General features: G+C 36.5%; 1 protein-coding gene across 1 annotated transcript in view; it reads left to right on the forward strand.

Moving 5' to 3' along the window:
- Positions 1-20,212: 20,212 nt before the first annotated feature.
- The window catches only part of LOC107193549, a 108,778-nt gene continuing 103,994 nt past the window's right edge, over positions 20,213-24,996 (forward strand). The window contains exon 1 of the mRNA XM_015583018.1: positions 20,213-20,302. Coding sequence (XP_015438504.1) covers positions 20,228-20,302 — 75 coding nt within the window. The 5' untranslated portion in view covers positions 20,213-20,227. The remainder of the gene's footprint in view (positions 20,303-24,996) is intronic.

Consider the following 24,996-nt stretch of genomic DNA (forward strand, 5'->3'; position numbering starts at 1 on the left):
GTGACACACGATTCGACGTTACGCATGTGACGATCTGATACATTCAAACACCAGCTTCTTAATTTATTACCAACTACAGATTTCATCGTTCACCACTCCACTTAATACACATTAGAAACTCGAGCTGCACACACTATGTTACGTTTACCTGCGCGGACGTGTGTGTACAGGATGTTCGAAATATAAGTTGGTTCCAACGGTTTTAATGTCGCGAAAGCCAAATGGTACAAGGGTTACTAGTCGGTGAATGAAGCACGGAAGGGGGTGGGGAAGGGCAAAGGAGGAAGGAGGAAGGTAGAAGAGTAGAAGTACCATCGGGACAGGGGGGTTTCAGAGGCTAAATGGAGGCACTGGCAGAAGCAAGGGTTAACTCAATAGAGTTATAAGTGAATTACTTATCGCGTACACCCAGTATACAGACTAGATGCGTTTAGCTATAGGTCACGGATACTCAGATACGACCCTGAGTTTCATCGACACGTATAAACATACGTAACCCTTTTTCCACCGTCCCCGCGAATTTTTTTTCGAAAATACTCTTTTTCAGCCGGACCGTAACGCAATCAAGGGTTAATCATATTTGCAGAATCTCCTTTGACGTGGACATATACCCTGGGATCCCTTTTTTTCTGACGTTTTAACATTGTTTGAAAAAACGCCCTCTCCTAATGGCTTTGATACCATTAACAATGGCCGGTTATCGTTTGGCAATTTTTAAAAGGATTTTCGTGGAACGACAAAAAAAGACACGTCAACTCGTATGGTCATAGGACATTGACAAAGAATTTATGCTCCTTCGTTACTAATAAATAGCGATAGGTTGATGAACTAGAATTTCTGGGGAACCGAATTCCAAGGGTTATGCCCTTCGTCAACCCTTAGGAGGCCTTCAAATACTGAGATCTTTGATGGACGCCTGGTTGCTCAAGAAAATTCAGTTAGTCCGCAGCTTTGTGTCCTTTCGCGAGGCGCAGGGGCCGGATGGGTGATAGTGCTCGGACGGATGTCTCTGCTCCGAACTTAATTAGCCGTCGCTGCCTTAATTACTGCCTGATATTGCTCCAGGACAATTAACGCAATTAACCGGAGAAAGTGTTGTGCGTCGTCGTTTCTTTTCGAACCTCGACGTTCTTCGATCTTCTGTTACAAAAAGCGACTGACTTCTTCCACCCATGATGGAAGAATTGTAAATGAAGAATCGAGTAATTTTTTTTAGTGTCGTGACTAATGTACCTCCTGTACTTGTAGAATTTTCCGTGAAACGTAAGGTTTCTCATCGAGAATTTAAATACGGAGAAGTGAAGGCAAAGGTATGTTTTGTATCAATTATAAGAAAGTTATTCTTTTTTAGTACACGTGTTGTAGCTTTTTTTATATAGGAAATCGTCATTAAATTAAAAGAAATTGAAGTCAATACACAAAACGACGTTTTCTTTTATAAGGCTTCGTTTATAAGAAAATTCTATTGAATCAGATTCGTGTCTGTTCATTACTTACCCTTTTTACTTGACGTAAGATCTTTGAACGATAGATTTCTCTTATTTTCAGGTTAAAGAAACTATTTACTTATTTTTACATATCTAATTGTTTGACGTATTAACAACGATCATTAACCATTTTTTCATCCCTAAAACTAAGAGGATAAGGGACAGAACACGTGTTTGTAAGACTACAGTACTTGCATAGCAATAGACATGATGTTTGGAAGGAAACAACAACATTTTGTAAATGTTATACACCGATAAATTCTCTGTTAAATAAGCTTATATTTAAGTATAGGTAACTACACTTTCAATTCGTAGAGTGTGTACATGTATGCACAGTTTGACAATAACAAAACCTCACTTGATTTTGAAGATACAAAAAATATTATGATAAACCTAAAATCTTACTGAAGGTCATATTTTTCGAATTTTCTAGACCATCGTTTTTTTTTTAAACGAGACAACATATTTGTATCATCGGGGCGTAATGGTTGACGTCAAGACCAACTCAATGACATATAGCAGTGTGACCTTCATTTGGCGTTGAGTACGAAAAATTCACAAATAGTAAATTTAAATAATAAAGCAACTACGATAAAGAGATTAGTGCAAAAATATGTCGATGTTGATTACATCACTTTGTGCTTTTGTTAAAATAATTTGTCTGAAAATCGAAAGTAAGATATTTAAGGTGCTCTCGTTAGGTGGAACACCCTCTATATATTTTAATTTTGTTAATAGATAGCATTACTATATTAACCACAACCGTTTTTAAAATTACCTTCCTCGTTTGTACCGCATTAGATGTATTTAGAGGAGGTGGTCCAAATATAGGCTAGTGTTTAAATATGGGCTAGTTGAAAGTACAGGGTTATGTTAGCTGCTTCGCCATAGCAGACATAGTGTGAAACTACGACTAAAAAACAAAAGAAGCGTATATTATAAAGTAACCATGTTTTAGAGTATTTTAGATGAATTGAAGTGTTATATCTTTAAAATCTTGAATAGGTTTGGCAATAATTCCTGAAGCAGAGTGTTAGCCCATGTTTCGACCACTTCCTCTATAGTCCAACGATTCACCAGTGCTGGAGACTCGAGTATATTGAATTATCGGAATTCTACTGTATTCTGGATTGTTTAATAGTTTTTTCAAAAGTTCATTAAACAGTATCGACACATTAATCACCGAGGTACAATTATCCCGTATAGAGATATGTGCAGGTGGTTGAGCGCAGCGCAGCGATGTAGAATGGGTGGGGTTTAAGGGAGGGGTGGAACCCGAAAAGGCTGCGAAAGAGCCGAGCGAGCCGCCGTGAAATGGGCGGGTAGGTAGCTCGCATAATATACTCGTCGCGGCATAATAATTCAGAAATTTGCATATACGCGGGCTAACTCTTCAAGTAGGTTATCTATGCTGAAAGTTTTCTTCCTGATACATCGCCTTACGCTCACGCCGCCGTCGACTGGGGGGTTAGAGACGGGGTTTGCAGGAGGCGAACTTACGTAACTAGGCGCAGGTACAGGCGGAATATATGTTGTACAGGCGGGACATTATCTTTTCGAATTTGAATTACCGGCGACGGAGTTCCCTGCCTTTGACTAAAGCCACCATTACGGGAAATTTATGTATGAGCCGTATTTATGGGGCTGAGATCGGTCAAGGAGATGTGCCTGTTAAAAATCGTTCTTTAACCATTACGCGCTATTACTTGTTAACTTTATTATTGATAACTAATTGGTACACTGTGGTAGAGTTTTTAAATTTACATTTGTGGAGATCAATTTTAAATACCAAAGTCACCAAACCCGTCAAAATGATGGATTTCTAACTTCTTGAGTTACAATTATTGAAATCATGAAAAATGCTTTTATCGGAATTTATGTTCATTTCTAATATATCACACATTTTACATTATACAATATTATATTACATTGTATTGTATATAATATACATATCAATATGTTAATTTAAGTTAGTATACGTTCAAGGCTGGTAGTTCTGGTGTCAAAAAAGCGAGATTGAAAGATTGGTTAGGAATTTTTTAGGTACGCTATAGTTTATATCAATATTTGTAAGTATAACTTCTCACACCTATTCATAGATTATTACATTACATAAATAAATGAAAAATGTACTTCATTTATTAACTCTCCACTGCCCAAATTAATTTTTAGTGTTGAACATATTTTTTCTACTGTCTACTACTGACCAGTTGATCACATGGAACTGAAATTACAAGTTTTGAAGATTTCAGTTTTTTTCCAAATATGATTGTGAGTTTAACGCTCTAACGGTGTTAGACGAGTATAGGTAATCATCATTAAGAAATTATCATTTCCGGGTAATGACGAGTATACTCGTCACATGGAATAATGAAATACCTTTTACTGTGAAAATTGAAATTTGAGTAAGAATTGAAAAATATATTTCTTGTAATTAGAATAAAGGAATCGAATGTTTACACATTTCCAAAACAAAATTCCACTTTTATAAGGTTAAGGCACTACTGGGCAATAGTGCATTTGCAAACGTCTTATACATTTTTTCTTTCAAGATATATTGGTCAACTTTGCACTAAAACAATCTCATTTGTTTAATACAGTAAATTTTCGATGAGTGTTCGGAGGTCCCTCGACAGTGACAAGAAGAGATCCCCAGATGTAACGCTGACTTTTTAATCAGCTGTAGCACAGTGATAAAGATGGGGATAGAGTTTGAGATTCTAAAGCCTATAATATTTGTTTGAGCCGCACACAGCCATTAGTTTCCAAAATATTTAATGTTCAATGCTAAGAAGCCTTCAAACACTCATCGAGGATTTACTGTAATGGTAAAATGTGCCTTCGAAGTTACATTGGACAGTAAAGGGTTAAGGAATCTATTCAACCAAAAATAAAGCAGCACTACTTTCCAATCCCTGCTAAAATTTCCATTTTACTCTGCTGGAAGCTTTCATATTCATTATAAATACGTAAATACCACAGTCCAAGTACCAGTTGCGTCTGCGATATATCAACTGTCCATAAACGTCCGTACACATCCCCTCGACCGGATTTCCAAAACTACGTCAATTCCGATTAGTCGCCAGTTACGGTTTAAGCAGTTTGATGTCGTCGTACCACACGAGTAAACCCCATTCACGTGATTTACACTCTCGAATCTCTCTCCCATATCGCACACCTCCGTGACGACGAAAGGGGCATCGTCGATGTCCTGCAGGAAGTATGTCCCCCCTCCCTCCACCGCCTAATCCAAATTACAAAGCCGCACATTAGCTTTTGAGGCGATCCGTCCAGGCCTTCGTCCTTAGAACTTCCTACTGACATATCCGTATCGTCGAAAATCTGCTCGAACGTGTGTTCGTACGATATCTCTAATAGATAATACCATCGTCGATTTACCGGTAGTACGAGGAGGCATCCTTCTCCGTTCCATTACGATTGTATTATACCTAGAGATTTCTGGCGAACTGTACGAGTGTTACCGTGTCGCTGAATCCTCTGCGCGTCTCTCTTTCTCTTTATCGTCTCGTTTCTGGTCCCGGGAACGTTTTCACCCTCAAAGGACTCTCGCTCGACGTAGTCAGGGGATTACGACGTACAGCTACCTACATCGAGTTAGAATTTAGTGACACGAGCGCCCGGAGTGAGTATGTATATACGGGGAGTTTATTGAATGAAGCTGTATTAAATTCTGTATCATTTCTGGCCGTGGTGCTCCGGTGAGCCCAAGGAGATAAAGGAACTCGACGGAAAAGAGTACGGGAAGCTGATTACCGTTAGATCAGCTTCGTAGTTACGATGGAAACGTGGTTATGATTCGTGGCTTGAATATGCGGTTGGAAAATATTCGGCAAGGAGTCGCGTGCACCTTTTATTTGGAAATATATGTGGAACCTCGAGGTTTTTATTGGTAGAGAAAGGATTATGCATCGGGGGCAAGCACGACGATTATGAGAGGAATTTCAGGAATAGAAAAATGATTAAAATTGATTTCGATAAATATTGGGAATAGTTGACAAAATTTCCATATAATGTTTCGTATAATAAATATAGGTGTGTATGTATTAAAATTGCATATTAATGCAGTTTTTCCAATGACCTCATCTATGAGGATAAATAACTAAGTAAACGTATAATTCTTACTGAGTTACAGTTAATTTTAGGTAACAGAAAATACATTTTGCCATTTTAATTGATACATTTAATCCTATATTCTTCTGCACTATCAGCTTTCCATGTCAACAATATACGTATGCAAATCACTGATGAATACAAAAAAGTAAACATTTTTAACAGAAAATACATATTAAGAGCAATACATAGTAGGCACTTCCTAAATCTATCAATATTCAAAATATAATAAAACAAAAGGATTTACGTAATTTTTTAGATAATTTTTATATTATTTTAAAGTTAATGAAAAAGCTCCAAATAAAATTACCTCTAGATGTCTTTTTCAATTTTAAGTCACGTATTCTGTGCCAAACACAAAATATCTTGTCACATGGTTATGAGTGAGAATTAACTGCATCGGACTACAGTAGAACCCCCTATATAACATGAGAAATACGTTCTACGTTATACGAATTTCGTGTTACACGGAACTCAGAGTGCAAAAAGTTAAAACTAAATAAAAAAGGTTTTTTTAATATGACACAGAGTAATATGCATTTTTTTTCATTTTAGAATAATACAAACGTAAAGATAAAAGTTTTTTCATTGGTTTACGTTGTAAGAGTACCGCGTTATACAGGATCCTACCGTATATAATTTCATACATAAACTATCGAAAATTGTCAAAATACATTTTCTACATAAACAATAATCTACTAATAACGATCCCTAATACATTAGTGCCAGTTGAAAGAACCCCACCCTTTACGCCCTCGTACAATACACTTATGGGTAATCAAACAATTGAATTTGACATTTGTTATTTATTAAAATTGTGTATAAACACATGTTAAATTTTAATGACTTTAAAAGTTAATTCAACCTGTTAGCTGCATTGTCCATTATAGTGGACACCTACTTTATCACTATAATGACAATATCTGGAACATTTCTTGACGCTCGGCAGTACAAAACTTCTTTAAATGACATCTAAACATTAGAAATACGGTGTTACTCTGACTACTACTCTTCGTTAATTATCATAAGTACACATAGTGTTAATAAAACGAAAGTTTTTCGAAATATTTTCAATAGTCTTAAAATAACAATTGGTTCTTGAGAACAAAAATTTGTACAAGATACCAAAACGATGCAGTGAGCGGGTTAAAACCATCAGGTCAAAATGTTCAGATGTCTTTTTTAATTTGAAGTCACCTATTCTGTAGCAAACACAAAATACAGTGATTACTCGGTGAATCCGACACGAACAACGGCGTTATTCACACCACTGGGGGGCTCCCTTTCTGAAACCAATCAAAACATATTTGGTTGTAACATATGAAATGTCCGATTTTTAAGGGTAACTTTAAATGAACACAACTTTTTTTCTAATTAATGTATTTAATCGAAATAAGAACCATTAGATTCTATAAATTTTTGCCAACGGGATACAGGTTTTCTGATACCTTTTTGGTAAAAATCCAACGTTCTAGTGTTAATGAACTCTAAGACGGTGTCTTCCACATTCGTCCGATTTCTGAAGGTTTTCTCATTGAGGAAGTTGCTTAGATGTTTAAAAAAATGAAAATCTGTTGGTGACAAATCCAGGGAGTAAGGAGGATGCGGTAACATTTCATAGTTTAAGGCACGCAGCTTGTGCATTGTCATCTGTGCCACGTGCGGTCGAGCATTGTCATGCAGCAAAATTGGCCCCTTTCGGTTGATGATTATCGCGAATTTTTCTCTCAATTTTTCGTGCATTTTATCGATTTCGGTGCAATACTTTTCGGTTGTTATGGTTTCTCCAGGGTTTAAAAAACTATAATGGATTACACTGGCCATTGACCATCAAACCGTGAACATTATCTTTTGTGGGTGTAGAGCAGGTTTCGGCATACGTCGTGGCTGTTCATCTGCATCTAGCCATTGTGCAGAACGTCGTCTGTTGTCGTATAGAATCCATTTTTCGTCACATGTGGCAATGCGATCCAAAAACATTTTGGATCATTTTGGTTCCGAATCAGTAACGAATTGCATATTTCGTAACGACAAAACTTCTGCCGATCGGTCAATTCGTGCGGTACCCATTTATCCAACTTCTTTTTTTTACCAATTAAACCCAAGTGTCGTGAAATTGTCATGGCACTTACGTCAAATTTTTGGGCAAGTTCTCTAACCGTTGTTCGAGGATTTTCTTCAACAGCGAGTTTCAAATGGTCATTGTTAATGCTCATCTCTGGCCTTCCACGAGGTTCACTTTCAAGGCTTTCATCTCCGGCTTCTGATACCATCGACGAACTGTACGTTCATTTACTGCATCATTGCCAACTGCAGCGTTGATATTTCGAGCAGCTGTCGATGCATTTTTACCACTTTTCCACTCGTATAAGAAAAGGACGCGAAAATCACGAGCATTCATAATGGATATCAAACAGTAAATTTCTTAGGTTAGATGTACATGCAAAACAAGTGAAGATCGAATTTAACAAAGGAAACTCTGCTCTTGAAGGTACATGTAAAATATCCCTAAAAACTTTAGTATTTTTGGTCATAACAAAATTTAAAGTACCGATAAACCAAAATCGGACACTTCATATGTTACAACCTAATAGTAAACAGAAACTAAGCAGAGGCTCGGCTTCGTACAAAAAACAAATTTATGAGGGGCTGAAAATCTTTCTGCCTTGCCACGAATGCTCCGAAGCAGACACGAGTTCGTCGCACTCGTCGAGAGAGTACTGTACCTTGTCACATATTTTAGTGAGAATTGTATTTGCCTATGTTTGTAATTAACTTTACCAGCCTATATAATTTCATATATAAACTATCGAAAATGGTTGAAATACATTTCGTGTATAAATAAGATCTACAATCGCATAAATATCCACAGTCTACTAATAACGATCCCAAATACATACGTTAGTGTCGGTCGAAGGAACCGCACCCTTTACGTTGTCGTGTACGACGACACACAGTCACATGTATATGTGGAAAGACGCTTATGCCCAATCGAGCGACAAAAAGATCCGTCCCGATGACACGGAACATTTTTCTGCGGGGTCTCCCACGGGCTTCCGTTCCAAGGGGAAAGGAAGAGGATCCTTTTTCCATGCCGTGGAGACGCAGCTCCGCTATTGTGTGTGTAAGTTAACGCACCGACGCTCGTAGATCCATAACGCAACCCCGCTCCGACCCTCGTAAACCTGAATTTATTAACACTTCGAACGACGGAGGGAGATTTGCTAAATGGTTTTCAATTTGTACATTAACGCTTCCAGACCACATGCTCGACAGATCTCGCGACAGTGTATCGCGTATGTACAGCGCGAAGGAAGTGTATTTCATTTCTTATTTCGTGGCTTCATACAGGGGGGTGCGGGGCAGTTCTTCTTTATCGAGACCGCAATGAATGTCGTCTGTGAAATTTAAATTCGACGCCCGCTTCGATTTTATTGCCAGTTCTAGTAATTGAATGGCGGAAAAAGGTAGATCAGCGAACGTTACCGGTTCTTGCTATCTTTTGCTTTTGGGATACGAAGAAATAAGCCCTTACGTGTTCCATGTGTTTGTGTAGCTGATTGATGACAAAAATCGCTGAAAATTAATGATAAAATTTAAACTGTTGTATACAAATGGTTATATCTATGTATTCTAAGAATTTTTAATCACTTTTGTTTATTATTTCTTAGCGTTAATGTTGTCACTCTAAATAGATAGAACAGATGCAGCGATGTTCTTACGGTTGCATACACTCAGGGGCACTACTTGAGCGGTGTCATGGTACAAGGTTGAAAGATATGAGAAAATTTTGCAGATAAATGCTATGCATTCTGTAATTACGGTACCTACACGTGAAATTCTTACAGTGTGTTAAATCCTTAGTATAGTGTTGTCAACAATAAGTATGGTTTATCACTCTGACTTAACTAACTTTCACTGGTTAACTCATACACTATATTTCATTACAAGATTCCTTTTTTGACACATCATTTTTCTTTCTAACCCTTTGTTTGTTTAAATTTTAACAATCTACTTCTCTAAATTTACCAGATTTTATATTAATCTGTTGAATTAATGGACAAGGAATTGATTTTATGAACTACGAAGTTAATGTGTATAATTGAACACAAATGTTCTAACTTAAATTTAACAACATCGCAATATAATCAATGTATTTTTTAATATACATACCATACATCAATTTTTAAGTAGAAGATAATCTTTCATATTTTTGATACGTCTACTCGTGTGCTGTGGTAATTTGAAAAAATGAATGAGTAGTAATTCAAAATGTGGAACAAAATTTAGTCATGAGAAGATATTCATGGCTATGCCAATTAAAACTACAATGGCTTTAATGTAAAAAAAAAGGGCAAAATAAGAGAAGCAATTTAAAAAATATAGGGACAGAATTTTTAATATTTTTAATACAGAAGTAAATATCGACAATCCCATATTTAGCCAATCCTCAACTAAACCATTATACGAACATTTTTATTCCAGTGAATTTACACTCAATAATCGTAGTGTTTAACCCCTTCACTACGGCAGCGTTAACCGAATAGCGACTATACAGCACAACAATGTAGGCTAATAGGAATCACGATACGCTCTTCACTTACTCGACCGTTTCAATTCATTGCATTAAACATACAATTTTCCAATCATAAAAGCAAACCAGAATACACATAAAAAGAATATTCATTTCAGACTATATTTTATCATTACTTTAATCCTTGTATTTAATGTTTCACGTACACTTCCGCTTATAAGTAGACTCCGGATGTTTATGCATTTATATTATCTTCTAATTTGTAAAATACAATAAAGTAAAGGTTTTAATAAAGTTTCATGATATCTGTATCTTACTATTAATGTCGTAAAGTCTCTAGTAAGAATTCACAATTCTATTGCATTTTAATTTTTCACAGTCTACTTGTGATAATATCTTATAAATATAAATCATTCTTTATTAGTAAATAACAGTTACTATTTTTCTACAATCCATTTTTTAAACAATTATCCCTGTTAACTTACTTTGTGACTTACATTGATTGGCTTCTGTACCCTCGAAATATTACAAGTCATTACGAAACTGCTGACAGCCTGATGTAAATTTTGTGTAAAATAATAAAGCTCGATGAACAACACTTATACCACTATAAAGTAAGAAAAGTGGTGTATAATATATAAGTTTCATGAAACATTACATTTTCTTCACATAGACCAGGTGTCTTAATCCTTACGAGCGGCAGCAGATGCATTAGAAGCTAAACGGTTAAATCTCTTCGACAACACCAAAATGAAAGATTTCTGCATAAAGTTCAACTACTTCACACGAAACCAGTTCGACGACCTTCCACCATTGTATATTCCCTTAAAAAAAAGGTGAGCAAAAAGTCATTACATCCTAAAAAACGGCAGGGTTCGTGGATCTTCGGGTACATCGGCCCCAGGACAAGGATATTCGGATGCATCGCGCAGGACGCCCGTAATTTCCCGGGTAAGCTCCGGCAAATTAGCTCGGGGCATACGTTATTCTCGCCTTAGTTGCCCTGCCCCCCTCACCGCCATGAACTCTGGTCCCACCCCCCTCGGCGAAAACCCAGATTTCCCGGAAGCAAGCCTGCCTGCCTGACACTTTTTCCAATGATAGCGGCCAAACACGGTTGCAAGCGCGTGTACATCCTCTCGTACACGGATGCAGTCTGTCTGGTGCACAGAGAGGCCGCGGAAAGAAGAGGGTGGAGGGAGGGGGGCGAAAGCTCACCGCTTTGGAGAAGCTCCAGGAGAAAGAGAGCGTCACGAGGCGTTACGGGTGGCTTCCGTAACGGGAACTACCCTCCGCGCGGGAGGAACAAGAGGGGAGGGGGACAGATGGTTAGGGGGGGAGGGAGACGCCTTTCTGGTTCGATGTGAAAGCTGTTCACCAGTGGAAGGCGTGAGTCGCAAAAGCTCCGCCTGCAAGCTCCGCGGTACACGCCCCGATAGCGCAGCTAGTGTCACCGGCGAGACTTCGACCGGTAACCCCTCCACAGTTAAAACGGGAGAGAGCCCGTATAGTCCTTCCATCCGTGATCCATCCTCTGTTTTCCCTCTCTGTCTCCTCATCCCCGCCCTCCCCGTGGACATCTCCTATGGTCTCTACTCCTCCCTTCAAGTTTCAACTTCGGTCCGCTTTGCACACACAGATTGCATCTGTGGCATCCGCGGATGCAATCATTACCCCGTGGCTGGTCCCTGCTCCTTTTACGCGGAAGACGGTCCTGTGTGTGTGTCTCTAGTCCTGAGAGATTGGTTGGTTGGTGGCTTGTTCGTGTGCAGGGTTGGCCTGTGAGAGTGTCGTTTGCATGAGGATGGCTGGTTAGAAGAGTGCACCACGTTCAGACGGGAGCGGGGGTTGGGAAAGTTTGAGGTAAAGCCTCGTAGATGCTTTATTGGCTTTAGCGTTTGCGATAAGGAGCGCTGGGTTACCATGGGAAATGTAATGGTGATGTAGAGGGCGGACGCGTAAACTGGATTCGGAATCGACGGGGATTGGGTGGTTTTTTTTTCGTCGCTGGGTAAGGGTTTGAGGGTTATCGTCGATGGTTAATATTAACACTGAAATTACCCACGATAAACGTGTATGTATTTCTAGCGGATCAACAAACGTGACAAATTTTGGAAAATATTCAAATTTATAAATAAATTAATTTCTTCGTTTCTATAGTGTAAGAAATGCTGTGAAAGATTTGGGAAAATGTGCTGGTGTAACATTTTTATCATCATTAGAAGAGTGTACCAGTCATTTTGACTGCTTCGGGTAGTTCTAATGTTAATATTATTGGAAATTTAAAGTATTTGTTATTTTGTAAAAACCTTCTCTGTTATTTATGTTATATATAGTTCTATATTATGTTAGATCGTACTACATATAGGAAAGGGGTTCTCTCTTATAAAACATGATAAGGCAACATTATTCACGGATGGAAAGAGTATAGTTTCAGTCAGTATTGGCTATTGGAGAGCATGATTATATTTATCAGATCCTGTACTATTTTACCACTTATACATATAGTTATTATGCTTTGTAATTTGCAAAAGTGTCATGTACATTTATTTGCAAAGGAATGAGCTTGTTGTAATAATCAACGAAATACTGTGCTAGTACCTACTCATTTTTTTCAATGAATTTACATAATGTTAATTTTGACAGTTTAATACGTTTTCCAGTTTTTTGAAGGCCTAACTATTATTTCTATAAAAAAATAATCGACAATCAGTAAGGCAAGTGTGTAATAAGGTAAAATATAGCAATGGTCGTTATAACATGATAAGTGCGAACACAATTATCGTTTATTATATTCATTCATTTGGCAGATAGTGGAGTAGATTATAACGATTTTCACCGACTACATTTTTTTAATTAAGGAACTTGTAATTTATGGAAGCCATAAATGAATTCTTAATGTTGAAATATAAATTAATGTATAGAAACGCTATTAAAAAAATATGTAGAAAAATATCTGTTACGTCTCAATACACAATCTCACTTTCTGAGTAGGTACTACAAAAATTAATCCACATATTTATGCAAATTTTGTAGTAGTTACAGTAGAAGAATTCCAAAGATTTTTGAAAAAAAAATATTATATTAAATGTTATCTTCCATACGAATCTATATAAACATAAAAAAAACAGTCGCTTGTTCGTAGATCGTGTGAACGCCAAACTTTTAGACACTTATAATTTACAACAAACATAGATTTGGAATTTCCATACCAAAAATCCACACTTTTGTCTGAGTTTGCGAGATCAGTGTCTCCAATCGGATTGGAAAAGTGTGGAATGATGTATCGTCGAACGAAATCTCCGGTTTTCTCCCAATCTGTCGCCACGTGTTTGTCTAAGGGAAGATTTTCGATTGTCTATACCCACCGTGTCGTAAGGTGTCACCCGTTGTGCGAGTACATCGTGAATGTGCACGATTTCGTTTAATGTCAAAACGTGTATACACTTCGAGAAAGAAAATATAGAAAACTAAAGAGATCTTCAAAATTGAAATGAAAGAAATATAAATAGCTACAGTGTTGAAACAAATTCGAGAATTGCTAATGTGGGATGGTCCTGTTGCACCTGCTAGACAAAAGGAACAAAACAGGTGCCATAGATTTGTTGAATTGTTCTATGCCTCTATAATACTAACATTATTAACATTTATTGTCCGTTCAACGAGACGTATTTCAGTAAAAATATGCCAAATATTCACATGATAAGTCCAGCTATTGGCTGACAACTTTCTCTGCCCTTGTCCTACCTAAATGGTCATCACGTCCCTTTGTTTATAGTTACTGACTCAACTTCATTTGGAGAGCTTTTTGGAGATTAAGCGTCTTATCGACGAACAGAGCTGTTGCAATAGATGCTTCCCTAATTATTTCGAGCTGTGTCCTAATGCATTTAATTTTTGTTTCCACAAACTTAGGACGTGAGGGGTTTCGATAAGCTGGGAAATAAATTGAAAGAGCGTGATAGTGACAAGAGCAAAAAAAGTATAGGTCGTAACATCGTTGCTATGGGATGGAACATTGAATGGCATACGTCACGTGATTAACGGATTAACTGACGAGCGCTTTGCTTAAACCTGGGATTATCTAATTTGATACCCCAGCCGCTATCGGAGCTCCGTCGAGATTAAACTGACCGATCTGTCTGATCAGCTTTTTTTTTTCAATTCGCATAAATCGATATCAATAACGTCGCCAGCGATCTGGGTTAAACGACTTTTGCTGTTTGATTTGACCGTATGCATGAGCGAAGTGTGTGTCATGTCGCGCGCGGGCGTTCAACACGCGTCGTTTGACAAATGGAACGTCTTTACAAAATAAAAGGAGAAATGGTACGGGGCTGAAAAAAAAACAGCGCGAAAGAAATCGTAGAACTAAAATACTTTAATACGACGATCGTTATTGCTGTCTATGCACCAGAAATCGGAACCATAGACATACAAATTGTATACACTGCGCATCTCCCTGAAACGGGCGTCCCAAGTTTAGAAAGAGGTAGTTAGTTTTCGGAGCACTTGGCATCTTTTTAAGTCTAACTAGTGGGGGATGAGGTTCAGGGTTAGGTCTGAGTTGGGGTTCTGGATTTTGAGTGGTTGACGGAGCTATATTAGAAAGAGATAGCAAGTTCTCCGAAAGTAACCCGTCTCTTTCTAAAGTTGGGACGCAGACCCAGCCTGACGCGGAAGTCTATATTTCTATGTCTATGACCGGAACTGATACGGGACGTCACCATAGATATAATCAACCTGTTATAGCATGCAATCTGTTACAAATGTTCGACAATTACTGATGCCGCTTGAAACGTTTGCTGGAGAAGTTGTAAGTTTTCTTTAACCTTTAGGCTGCCAGGAGTAGGATCGCTTTTGGAATACTGACGAAACTCGAAATTCAGCGCAGTGCATACGTTCTAACTATGTATAAATTTTTGGTCAAAAAAGATCACTTTTTTTATGAAAACAAAAACGGCAGTCTAACAGTTAATAAGCAGTGAATGATAAATAGGGCATGCCGTATGCGTGCATGAGCGTCTCTGTGTGTGTGTGTGTGTGTGTGTGTAAATAATACTAGGCTAAAAATATATCTAGAAAACGAAAATAAAAACAATTACTTTTAATTTGTCCACGTCGTTAGCTATAAGTAATGGTAAAGGAAAGTTCTATAAGTTTGTGTACTTATGTGTATTTGTTCATCCACTTCTAGGTTGGCAAGATTGCATTGTAGTAAAAAACTCGAAATTCAGCGTAGTGTATATGTTATACACGTATGTTTACATAACCTTTTGGTCGGAAGCCACATTTTTTACGCGAAAATGCCGGCAGATTTAGGCAGGTTTAGCGTTTATCATGGTAGTTATAATTTCTGTTGTTTTTGAATTCTATTGTTATGAATTTATAACGTAGATACTCCGATCTGTAAAATACAGTGAAATAAAATTTCTGTTTGAGCTTTAGCTGATTAAATCTTTAATTCTGCAATTAAATTTCTACTTATGTAAATGAGAAAATCTACTGATTCAAAAATTGAGTTATCTTATCGATATTTAGAGATTTATATACGCAAACTAGGAATAAACTGAAAATTATACACTGTATTACAGGCAAAAGTCTCGAACTTAACAAATGGTATTAGCAATTTATTACATTTTTTAAGATCCTAAATTTTAAACAATGGAATGTGCTATAAATGCATCAAATCTGCAGGCCACTTATTATTCAGAGTTGGTTGCTTTATTGTTCATATGAAACCATAAAAAATCGGTGGAATCAGTATTATTCAATTTAACTGTAGAACTAAAAAGTCGGACATAATGTGAAACTGATCACAGAATCTAGCTTAACTTTGTAAATGGATGAGAAATTATTTATTATTGTTTTTATGATTTATTAGGTTCCTACTGTGAGAATAAATCAGGGCACTAATGACAAAAAATTTGAAGTGAAGATTTGCTAAACATTTATATTCTTCGTACGAATGAAGTAATACGTATGTATAATGAATCATGCAAATAAATGATTAAACATCTATACGTTAGCTATAAATATTATTAGTAATAGTTCTTTATACTGTAGCACATAACAATTGAATTTAACATTTTTTACCTATTAAAACTGTTTATAAACACTTGTTCAATTTTAATGTCTTTCAAAGTTAATTTAAAACCTGCAAGTAAAATTATTCAGATGTATTTTTTAATTTTACATCATGTATTCTGTGTCAAACACGAATTTCTGTTTTGTCATATATTTCGAGTGAGAATTACTATAAATAATACAATTGTCAAAATACATACGTAAATACAAATGTAGACGAAAATTAAAATTAGACAAGTTTAAATATTGCACACTAAATTTTACTTATTACTTTCATTAAATATTTTTCCATAATTAAATGAATATTATTTTGAAATAAGTTCATATATTGTTTGAGTTACTACGTATATGTGTTCGTAGAAATTTCCAAGAATATACAAAAACAAATACATGTAAGAATCTGTGTACTCAGACTTATATACGTAGCATGTACCTATATGTATATGTATAATAATATGACTGTCAGAAAATTGTTCACTCATTAATGTATGTAGATTATCTGTTTCTGATGTATGAACCATTTAATATTTCTTCGAGTAGTTTATTACAGTTTCTACGAACCAATTTGTACAAATATATATATATATATATATATACAGAACATATTATGAATTACACCCTTTAATTGGTGATAATTTATAGCATCTTGATTACTGAGGTATTTATTAATATTAAACAGTAATAGTACAAATGCAATTCGTTATAATTCTTTCATGAATTTTCTATCCTTAAATTATATAAATAAAATTTCCCTGTAGTATTAAATAAATTATTTTCGATGCAATACATAGTATTACAGCTGATTAATGATTTTTGATATAATAATAAATATGATATAAAATATTTTAAATGCCACCGTCTCCCTTAAGATATAGTATGTTTGGAGAATAACGTTTGTAATGTACATGATATCAGTTATTGAAGTAACGAGACGCAGTAATTGAATAAAAATTTATATTATGATTTATATATTTTAAAACCCATATTATTCAGTATCTGAGTCCTGTGAGTAATGTAGGGTATTTTGTAACGAATTTTTCATAGTTTATGTAGTTTCAATTTAAACGTAAATACTAACCAACAATTATTTGTGATTTTCAATAATTACGAATTACTTAATCTAAATATAGAAAACATTTATCTTGTTGCTATTCACATTTAATTATATTTTACTCGCAAAAGACGATACCTATAATATAAATTTGAACTAATAAAAATGATTATTTTGATAGCTTCGTAAAAGAGTATCGGGCAGGTTCTATAATTCTATCAAAACATTCCGTCTATTAAAATTTATATCATAACTACTTCAAAATTTTCAACGAAACTGTAGTTGTAAAGTTGGTGGTAAAGTAATGGTTACATTGCTATATAGTTTACATACACATGGATCTAAGTAATTTCTATTTTAAATGTTAAAAAACCGAACCTTTTATCACATTATAAGACAATTGATAAAACTACATATTCTGCAATTACAGTAGAAAACTAGTAACTTTAATGTATGTAAAAGACTATTTACATTGTATATTCCACCAACCTTACATACTAAGATTAGTTTAATAGGAGCGACTCCACATTACGTGACCTATTTTTCCAATTAACACTTCATTTTTCTCCTTTCCTTCGGGTACACACACGTTATCGCATCTAATAATAGAATCATTATTATCCTGATCATTACACGATAATAGAGAAAACTGAAGAAACAACACCGCTTCTCTCAATTTGCAAAATTCTAAATAACCCTAACTCAAAAACATTCCTACCACGGAGGAATTTCATTTTCCGTCGTTTCATCGTTAACAATACTTGCCTAAACGCGACCACAGAAACCCGTATTCAATCGCTCAAGCATCGTCCAAATTAAAAATTCCTTGTTTCAGGAAACATAAAACCCCAGAGTCGAAGAGGTGCTTTCCAGTCGATCGAAATCCCCCGGCAAGAATCTCATCTGCACAGCCTCTGGCCATCGTTGTCCACGACAAGGATCGTCGCGCGATGTGTTGTAGGTGCACAGGTCCGACGGTGTGCGTGCATCTTATCGTTAGACACACCCCTGCCTCCACGAAACCGACACGGCTATGCTGACGACCGTGGGCGGGGGGGGGGGAGTGAGGGGAGGCGGGAGAAGGATACCAGAAAACTATCCCTGTGGAGCAGAAGTGGGAGTCGAATCGCGAAGAGAGAAACCAGCTAAGACGAATGGAAGCGAAGAGAAAGATAGATAGATAGATAGATAGATAGATAGATAGATAGAGAGAGAGAGAGAGAGAGAGAGAGAAATAGTCTAGGTGCAGACGAACCGTAGGCTGACGGTGGATGAAAGGGGTTGGATGGACCACCAGGCGGCGAAAACGGAGAAGGAGGGCGCGCGCGCGCGATCGGAAAACAGAGAAGCCGAGGGCCAACAGAGGGAAACTTAAAGGAAAACACGGGAGAGAAAATAGCCGAAGCAACGCGGAGGATTGGTAGAGAAAGGACCCAAATGGATGAGCTAGAAAGAGAGGATGGAGAAGAGAGTAGAGGTGAGGATCAAAGAGGATGACGAGATTGTGGGAGGGATGAGGAGGAGGAGAATGCTGCAACGGATGACGAAGGCGGCTATGAAGGGTTTGAGGGTGAACCATCCGAATAGAGGACCAGGATGGTCCTCCGGCTGTGGGCGATGGTAGCCACCGCCGGTGTCGAGGTGGTGGGGTGACAGCGACGGCGGGTAGGGCGTCGTAGGGGCAGAACCAGCGCCGCGACGCCACGGCGTGCACAGTCGCGGCTCGAACGCCGTCCCATACGAACGTGTTGTCCCCGCGCGGCTCGTGCGCTCGGTTCTTCGGCAGCCGTGTTACGATGTTTCTGATTAGCCCGTTTTAAGGTCAGGATTTCGCAAAGAAAAAAATAAAAAGTAAGAAAATCGGGATCGACAGTAACCGTTTATCGGAGACTACCTGGACTTTCTCGAGGATCATGGGATTATGAATATTGCCGGGGGAATGTAAACGGAGAGAGTGGTTCGTTGAAACGATGTTGTAAAGATTGACAATTGTGAGATCGTTTTCGTAATCGAATTTATCGATCCTCTAACCGTGTGACGTTTGTGGACCATGTCGCGAGGCTTTTGATACTCGATGACATTTCACAAGACTGAGGATCGTTCGGAATCACACGACCACTTGTTAGGCCGAGAGTTCGCGATTTGCTGATCTGATTTTCTTTCGACAAGTAATTCTGTGTATTTTATAACTACATTTTTTTTTCACGAGTGGGGTATATATCCGTTGATAGTGTTTCCGATACGAACGGTGAACATTTAGTAATACGTAGAGAGCGGCCGAAGACGGTTTATTTCATTGGAACGGAATGAAGTGTCAAAAGTCGATGACAACCGTGTTTGTTGTACAATTAATATTAGTTTCGTATGTTTAGTGCGGAATCGAGTTACACTTGGGGGTCCGTTTTAGTCAAGTATCGAAGACCCAGTAGGATCGTTCCGGGGACACGTGTGTGCAAAGCCATATCCCAAAGCCGGCGATCTCATCGATTCTTACGATCGATATCCGTTTGATTCGTTCTTAATAACGAGAAATATCGCGATAACGAGATCCGAACAGTAACTTTGGTCACGATATATGGTCGTCGAGTGTGCCAGAACTATGAAAACTCGAAATCGAAGTGCATGAACTCGATTTATGCATGATATTACCGGATCGACTGCAATAATTTCTAGGGCGTAGAGAACAAAAGGTATGAATCCTGTTTATTGAAGTATGGCTGTGACCCGCGACACGCTGAGCGATTTGCATTCGTATTCGTAAGGAAGTGTATTGAAAACAAAAAATTAAAGAAACTTCGTTCGCCGATCCATGACACGTAGGAACTGATAAAAATCCGGTGAGAATCAATCGAAGCAATAGGTGATTATAGTGTGATTTTAAAAATGGCGGCGACTTCCGAGTCCCGGGACAATTATTAAGAGACTCTCTACGGTGGAATGGATTTTCAGAGCGCTATGGACACGTTTGTAGAGGCATGGATGGCTGCTAACACGAAGACGGATCAAGTACAGGTGAATTATACGTATAATTATATTTTAATAATTGTTATTAATTGTACAAGGTAGCTGGTTTTAGTATTTTCTTTCTTGTCGAAATTGTATACATTGGAGTAACGATTCTACTAATGCACTAATTTGTATGATCGCATTCGTAACAACTAAGTTCACATCTGCGGATAGCGTTGTCGAGGAGCAACCCCTTACATTACACAGCCAATTTGCTACCCTACCAACTTCTGCCCTCTTGAGCACTTTCAGCTCATCGCCTAGTTAATTCCACGATATCAATTTGCCACTTTCTGCCACATCTCAGAATGTTCAATGAGACAAATGATTTTGTAAGATTCTGGAAAAAAGAAAAACTAGTGCCATTATGATTATCTTATTGAAAAATTGATATATGTATTATGAATAAGTAGCACTTTATAAACAGCACGTTAATACACCTTATTTTGATAATATATATTCTATAATATCAATAGCATGTAAGTTTGTACTTTAATTTTTGTAACTCTAGTTCAGAAAATACTGCTGTATTATTAACAGATATTAATGATACTTCAAAATAAGATATTCGAGAGTAATAAGAATTAATGAAACAGAATATAATGTATAATCTATTCGAATACTTGCTTAGTCAAATTGTATAATTTGCGATAATACAGTATTGCGTTTCATTATTCACCAACAATTTGTTATTTGAAGCAAAGATTAGTCTCAAAATAGTAATATACAATTCTAGTTAATAACTGAATCTTCTATGAATGTTAATCACGAAAAATGTAAAAAAATTAGAGTGCAAGTATAATAAATAATTACTTTCTTTATGCCTCAACTTATAGGAGCCCACTTCTAGTAAAATAAGGCAGTAGATTCAAAATTTTATTCAATATTCGGTATCATTTAGAAACTTCTAACAAAATAACATTTAAAATAATGACATTTGAAGTGTATTTCCAAGTAAAAAGTCACACCGATCGAGTGTTCAGAGCGTATCATTCTCTGGAAGGGTCGGCGTGGAAAGTCAAGACCGTTGAACGTCCACATTGAACGTTCTAAAATTTCCGAGAGTTAACCGGGGCGTTGGTGAAGAGAGGGTTGGGAGATAATCCTTGGTAAAACCGCGGATCGTATGTGTTGCGTGGACGGGGCATACGTACCTTTACACGTGTACGTACCGGGGGGTCACGGGTTCTGACCACGATACGGATGTGCCCCTGCCTTCTTCCTGTGCCACGACCACGTTCACGTTCTGGCATTCAGTGTAATAAGACCGTATCTCCATTGACCAGTCGATCTTTTGATCGTCGGAAACTTCTGATTTTCATTCCTGAGCCCGTTGCATTCTCTGTCTTTATAAAATCGTGTACGTATTATTGTTTCCATTTAGCCATTATCGACTGCCGTCGCATAAAAACATTTAATGTATATTTCCAAATACTTGAATATTGTAAATATTAATAATTAGTCCGAGGTATTTTATTGTAATAATTTTATAGATGTGAATTTAGAAAAAGAATATTGTTACCCACTGGAAGAACAGATTAGTATTTGCTTTATAAGTAGATTGCAGATCTTCATGGACATTTTGATCGTTTCAAGATTATTACATTAGATTCGTGGAAAATAAATGGCCGTTTGAATATGTTACGACTCTGTTGTCCTTGTTATAATTGAGAAATATGAAGAATTCTTATTCATTCTTATGTATACCAGATACAAAAATTATTTACCATAAACATCCTTCAATTGTTTTTAAGGCGGGGGGAAGATTAAAGTTCCTACAATTCAAATAAATTGCAGTAGTCAGAAATTTCATTCGTCTCTGTAAATATACAGGGTCCTAGCACTATAGGTATGAATGGTAATCGATTATTATTTCCTGTTAACTGAATATAAAACGTCAATTAAATTAAAGATTATATTCTCAGTTAAACGTTTTGAGAATTGTTCTAAATACAAGTTTTATTAAACTTTCTTTCAGCTTTTTATTTTATTACGTTCCGCACTATACATACATTTACGAGTCCATCCGTTACCAACTATTATAGTGGGTGATCAAATTATAAGAACCACAATACGAAGATTTGTTTTTTTGTATTTGTGTAGAAATAAAATCACAATAGGTTTTTTCACTGGATATGTTTTATTTAACAATTGTCTACTGGAATAAACACCACAATTAAACTTAGCCTATGTAATTATAAAAAATACAGTTAAAATCATGAAATCGTCAATTTATGTAGATCGCTCTAATAATAATTTGATCACACATTGTACTTCGAAAGAATTTTGAAGTTGTACCTTTGAAGCGTATAAATATTGTAAACACTTGACAGTGATAATTTTAAAACACAAGTTCTAATATAACAATGGATATTCTCTCCAATAAGTCCACGTTCTCCATACAACACTTTTCTCACTGAATTCCATACATCAGAAGCAGCTGGAAATATATTTTTCGTGCTTTGATTCATTTTTCGCATACTTTCATGCTTCAAGAAAACGCATAAGCCTTGAAGTATTCCTGCATCGGTGTAAAGCAAACTGTCGGATCAAAAGTAATTCCATAATGCTGTTACCCGATCTGCTGTGGTGTCGTGAGATTTCTTCCCTTGGCATAATCGTTCCTCGCGGAGTTCGCGAACAATGATTTTTCCTTAACAAACACGAGAGGACAGAATACTGGCCGGGGTTTTAGAGGTATTATAGAGGAGTGTTTACCGAACGTTCGGCTTGGTCCTTCCCCTCCTACAATTCGGGTACGGTGTAACAGGCGTTTGACTTCCGCTGTTAAAAATGGAGGGGAAGACGCCCGGGGCAGGGCAATATACATATAACACGGCGGGTCTAGTTTTCGTGTGTAAATAGATTACAACTCCTCCCTTGATCGTTAGGGCGAATTCATAATTGATAGTGCACCCTGGCGTGCGAACATTATATGTATAGTTGCTTGCAGTGTGAATTGACGTACCTGTGCGTTGCCAGAATTTGCTAATGAAGCTTTTAAAAATATTTCAGGCTAATTTTGGATGGTTTGTAAACATAATAATCTATATTACAAGTAATTCATTTTTCAAAAATACGAAATAGATTTGACACACTACGCGACAGTTGTCTTATTTTCCATAATAATGTTACTTAGTTTGAAAGAATAAAAATTAATAGTTTTACTTACTCTAAGAAGGACATTACTTTTTTCCTCGTGTCTATTTGTCTTCATTAGTAATTATATATAATATTCTGTTGAACTTAAAATGTACCCTCTGCGACCGTAGGATACTATTTGGAATCATTAACTTACTTCACTTTTATAACTAATATTATGAGCCTGAAGATTCAATATGACATCGTATCATGCAGTTTAACTTTTTGCAATTAGATAGGTACATTCTCGAAAATAATATTTGGAAATTGTTTAGTGAAAGTTCGTTTTTGTTTAAGACCCATTTCTTGTATACCTCTTTTTTTAATTGTTCTGTTTTCTTGACATTCAAGGAATAACTATGTACAAGAAAATACTTTTGATTTGAAAGACATAATTCAGGTCGGAAAGGATTAAACAGAAATTTCGAGAGGTTACGTTTAAAATAAATGTTTTATTGAGCCTTTGTTAACGTTTTTATTTTAACGTCTTTTACACACCTGAATGTGCCATGAATGTTCAAGATTGTTAATTCTTTGATGGATCGATAGATTTAGATTCTTGATCAGATTACATCTTTGATTAGAGGTTGTAAATTTTAAATATTGTCTTAAGAACTGTGTGAAAATTTGAAGTACAGTATATAATTATACAAGAGTTGCCGTGATGTTTAGTTCTCCCACTTTCACGTTTTTATAAGTGTTTTACTTCAATATGCCGCTGAAAACAAACTATCGACTTGATCAAACTTCTATTTCTACTACATGTCGTAGATACTGTGACATGAAACATGGATAACTATAAGTTGCAAAGGAAGTAAATGTTTCCTCTCAATTTTATAAAAAAATAAATCTTATTTGAAACATTCCCATAGAAAACAGAAATTAAATAAAAACATATCACCTCAGTGAATGATCGTGCTACATAAGGAGGAAAATGTAGTCTATGTTACACTGAATTAAAGTTGTTATTTTACAGTGTTTCAAAGGCATAAAATCCGCTTTTAGTTATTGTTCAGGGTGCGATAATATTGATGCTACAAATGCATTTGCGGTAATTCCTCGTGAAAAAATTAATCGAAAATACGAAGTAGCGTTTTTTCATTCAAGGTTTAGTTTTCGAAAAAAATAAAGTTTGAACAATCCTCAAATTCACATACTATCCAATACAATTCGATTGACTAGACTATTCCTTTCTTATCGTTTCTACTTATTGTTACGCCCTATGAACAATCACATTAACATGAAAGTTGATTTGTTCAACACCTACCTTTCTACAACAAACACTAATTCTACAATCTTTATAACTTCTTTCTACAGTGCCAAGTGGCAGTAGTTGTCCAATAATTAATCATTCGAAGATTGGATGTAGAAAAACAAAGTCGGTATTAATGGGTTAATACGATTGAATTCGAAATAGTATAAATCAATATCATTCTGCGTTAATAGAATCAAACAATGTGTACATCCTTTTAGAAGTAACAGATTCTTCATAACATTTTGAATGCATCGGGGAAGCGGGGCGGGGGGGGGATAAAAGAGTCCAGTCGAAAGTTTGACCT

Source organism: Dufourea novaeangliae, unplaced genomic scaffold (genome assembly GCF_001272555.1).
Source record: "Dufourea novaeangliae isolate 0120121106 unplaced genomic scaffold, ASM127255v1 scaffold6, whole genome shotgun sequence".
Taxonomy (NCBI): Eukaryota; Metazoa; Arthropoda; class Insecta; order Hymenoptera; family Halictidae; genus Dufourea; species Dufourea novaeangliae.